This window comes from Otolemur garnettii, unplaced genomic scaffold (assembly GCF_000181295.1).
Source record: "Otolemur garnettii isolate 467f Iridium unplaced genomic scaffold, OtoGar3 scaffold00043, whole genome shotgun sequence".
Taxonomy (NCBI): domain Eukaryota; kingdom Metazoa; phylum Chordata; class Mammalia; order Primates; family Galagidae; genus Otolemur; species Otolemur garnettii.
The window spans coordinates 11,447,506-11,451,814 of NW_003852438.1; the positions used below are offsets into that span (position 1 = coordinate 11,447,506).

The 4,309-nt window shown below is 40.5% G+C and overlaps 1 protein-coding gene across 3 annotated transcripts in view; it reads right to left on the reverse strand.

The window, feature by feature from the left end:
- Positions 1-2,948, reverse strand: part of NEMP1 (nuclear envelope integral membrane protein 1) — an 11,623-nt gene extending 8,675 nt beyond the window's left edge. For all 3 annotated transcript variants that reach the window (XM_023513633.1, XM_023513631.1, XM_023513634.1), the window contains exon 1: positions 2,882-2,948. In XM_023513633.1, the coding sequence (XP_023369401.1) occupies positions 2,882-2,913 (32 nt within the window). In that variant the 5' untranslated portion in view covers positions 2,914-2,948. The remainder of the gene's footprint in view (positions 1-2,881) is intronic.
- Between the last annotated feature and the right edge of the window lie 1,361 nt (positions 2,949-4,309).

Here is a 4,309-nt window from a genome sequence, read left to right on the forward strand (position 1 = left end):
CTCCTGGGCTCAAGTGAGTCTCCTGCCTCAGCTTCCCAAGTTGCTGGGACCACAGGTGCCCGCCACAACGCCTGGCTATTTTTTTCTTTGGTTGCAGCCATCATTGTTGTTTGGTGGGCCCGGGCTGGATTCAAACCCACCACCTTAGGTGTATGTGGCTAGCACCTTAGCCACTTGAGCCACAAGCACCAAGCCTCCAGAAAGTTTTCAAATGACTTTGCCCAGATTCATCAAAGGAATCTATTAACTATGGCAGCTACAGCTCTATGAAATGTAAGACTTGCAAGTCAAAAGTACTCCTTGACCCACGCGTTACAGAATGAACACTGTGTTAATGGGCATGAAAACAGCAATCTCCTTGTACATCTCCATCAGAGCTCTTGGATGACTAAGTACACTGTCAATGAGCAATAATATATTAAAAGGAATCTTTTTTCCTGAGGAGTAGGTCTCAACAGTGGGCTTAAAATATTCAGTAAACCATGCTGTAAATAGATGTGCTATCATCTAGGCTTTGTTATTCCATTTTCGAGCACAGGCAGAGTCAATTTAGTATAATTTTTAAGAGCCCTACGATTTGCAGAATAGTAAATAAACATTGGCTTCAACTTAGTCATTAGCTGCATTAGCCCCTAACAAGACAGCCTGTACTTTGAAGCTTTAAAGCCACACGGTGACTTATCTCTAGCTGTGAAAGTCCCAAATGGCATTTGCTTCCAATAAAAGGCTGTTTCATCTACACTGAAAATCTTTTGTTTAGTGTAGCCACTTTCATCTAAAGATCCTTCAGACCTTGTGCATAACTTGCAGCAGCTTCTCTATGGGCGCTTGCTGTTTCACCTTGCACTTGTATGTTATGGACATGGATTCTTTCCTTAAATCTCATGAAGCAACCTCTGCTAGGTTTCAACTTCTCTTCAGCAGCTTGCTCACCTTTCTCAGCCTCCACAGAATCTCTGATTAGGGTTTGGCTTAAGGGAATGTTGTGGCTCATTTGATCTTCTTTCCAGACTACTAACACTTTCCTCATCATCAGCAATAAGGCTGTTTAACTTTCTCGCCATTTGTGTGTTCACTGGAGTAGGACTTTTAATTTCCTTTAAGAACTTTGATTTTGCATTCACAACTTGGCCAACTATTTGGTGGAAGAGGCTTGGATTTTGGCCTATCTCAGTTTTCAATATGCTTTCCTCACTATGCTTAATCATTAAAGTGAGCAATGTAGAACTCTCCCTTTTACTTGAACACTTATGAGGCCACCACAGGGTTATTAATTAGCCTAATTTCAATATTATTGTGTCTTAGGGAATACAGAGGCCAGATGAAAGGGAGAGAAATAGGGGAATAGCCAGTCCATGGAGCTGTCAGAACACACATGGCATTTATCAATTAAGTTTGTTGTCTCATGTGGGCACATGGCACCCTCCAAAATTACAATAGTAGCATCAAAGATCATTGATCCCAGATTTCCATAACAGATAAAATCATATGAAAAGTTTGAAATATTGCAAGAATTACCAAAACATAACAAAGGGATACAAAATGAACACATGCTACTGGAAAAATAATGCCAACAAACTTGTTTGACACAGGGTTACCACAAATCTCCAATTTGTAAAAGGTGCAGCACCTGTGAAGTGCAATAAAGTGTTTGTATTTGCCCAAAACTTGAGTCAGAGAATGTAGAGACTGATGCTATGTAGTTACTGCCAGATTGTGAAGACCAGTATCAATGAGGTCCCCTGAAATATATCCTCATGATAAACCTCTGTACGAGCTCCCACTCCCAACCCATAAACTCTGAGGAACTGCATGCACAGCTCCTCTGAGAAGAAAGAAGCAAGAATACTGCCTGCACAGAGCCTGGAATTTAGAAGTGACCTCATTACCTAGAAGGAAAAATCAGTCCTTCATGGGGCCTAGCACAGAGCGCACCGACTCCTATTCCAGGGTCTTTCTACTAGTTATTCTCTCTCTGCTATGTTTCTCACAGCATCTCCACTGTGAATTGCTTATGCCCAAGAGTTTGAGGTTGCTATGAGCTGTAACACCACAGCACTCTACCAAGGGTGACAGAGTAAGACTCTGTCCCCACAAAAAAAAAAAGAATGGTGAAAGAACAACTTTTACCAATTCCAGTCCAGCCCAACTTCAAACTCCAATTGTTCATTTTTCTTTTTTTATTAAATCATAGCTGTGTACATTAATACTATCATGGGGTACAGTATACTGTTTCTATATACAATTTGAAATACTTTCATCCAACTGGTTAGCATAGCGTTCATGTCTTTTTCTTAGCAATTGTTCATTTTTTATTCCCTGCTGTGCAAATACTTTTTTTTACTATTGTTCATTTTTTATTCACTGCTGCGCAAATACTTTTTTTACTTGTGTACAAACTTAATGTCGATTCTACCTTCACTCAATGTCTGTTTAGTTATTCATATGTCTCCTTTATATTGTAATGTCAGTCTCACCTATCTCAGTAAGTAGGCTCCTAAAAGGAGGATATGAATAAATAGCTGACATTTCTGTTTACAACTAAATACAACGAAACTCATCAACACACAGCCCTGTAAAAATGAGAGCTAAATATACTACTTTAACAGCAGAAAGGGGGGAGTCAACTTCATAGTTAACTCCTATCAAACTACTGATGGACCAAACCTAATGGAGGAATTTCATTATTACCAATATTATTGAAATAAGAAAAAAACAAAAAACCCCATAATATATATTATTTTTTTAAATATCCAAATAGGCAATGGTCAAGACATAAAGGTCCTAGAAAAGGAAATGGCCGTACTTCTAACTTTTATGATGAAAGTCAAACACAGTGGGCACAAGCCTTCTCATTCTGCACACTAGCCTTGGAACCTACCTGCTCAGCAAATCTCCACAAAAAAACAGCATAAGTCCAAGGAGAAAAAGAAGGAGGAGTTTGGGGTCAAATCCTGAAATAAATAAAGATTTTTGCTTAACAAGGGAACAAAACAGTTTAAGGTATTATAGAATACAAGGCAATGTTGACATTATTGGTCAGCTACAGTAAAATAAATGAAATAGCCCACCTAGATAGCACTGTGAACCCCATACAAAGCCTCGGCATGCTTCCAGGGTACAGTTAGGTCTCTTGTCTAACCTGCACTTGCCAGAAGGCCCTATTTTTATTTTGGCCACCTATGCTAAGAAGAAAAGGAGCCAACCTCCACCTCAAAAAGAAATGGGCACAGCGCCACCAGTACTTCATGCAGCTGCCCACAAGGGGTCTCTACCACTCCTGCTTTCAAGCCCTAACTCACTCATAATCACAGAAGTCAGCAGATTTTTGCCTAGGATTTTGGGTCAGGGCCTTGTGTTTGCTAACAGGTTGCTTTGCTTGCCCAACAATACCACCTACTTTCCTTCGCTACACAGCACTATGCTGGAAAAGCCCACACACAAGCACATCCCACCCAGGCCTGGGGAGCCCAAGCAGAGGCCCCTCAGTGGCTTGCCAGCTACTTCCACAGCGTTCATATTCACAAGCTCTAAGTCCTGGAGAGGCCCATGAACAGAACTGGTGCTGGAGAGATCAGAAAATTTATAAGGAACACCAAGAAACAGGTCAGTCCTACACAACCAAAGAACTGTGGAACCCCAGGACAATTAGAAGAGCCTAACCTATTTGGGAGCAAAACCTAAAAACATTTCTACTACTCACAACATCCCAGGACCCTGGGTAGCAACCAAGTCAAAAAATATTCAGGATCCAACTCCTCTGAAACTTTCTCACACACCTTCAGAGAAAGGAAAACTTCTAGATCCGTTGAACGAGACTTAAACTGCAATGGTCTTCATCTTTAATTAAGTTCCACAAATATTCTTTTTACTTGTCAAGCATTAATATTTGATTTCATGCCTTCAAATGTAGACCCTACACATTGGGACAGCTACCTTTCTTTTTTATTTATTTATTTATTTATTTATTTTTGCAGTTTTTGGCTGAGGCTGGGTTTGAACCTGTCACCTCTGGCATATGGGGCTGGAGCCCTACTCCTTTGAGCCACAGCCACTGCCCCCAAGACAGCTACCTTTCTCTAGAAGTATCCAGAAAGCAGAAACACACTCTAAGAATGTTTGGCATATCAGCTCAGGACCATTAGCAATAGTGTTAGGAATATGAGACTTCATAGTTTGAAGTAAGGAGGTACTCAGAATTTTCTCAGGGGAAATCTCAATTTTAAGCCCAAGGAGTTTCATGTGGGATACAGTCTCCATGAAATGTGTGATGTATTAGTGCACACAAGGTTATGATCAGAACCCAGAT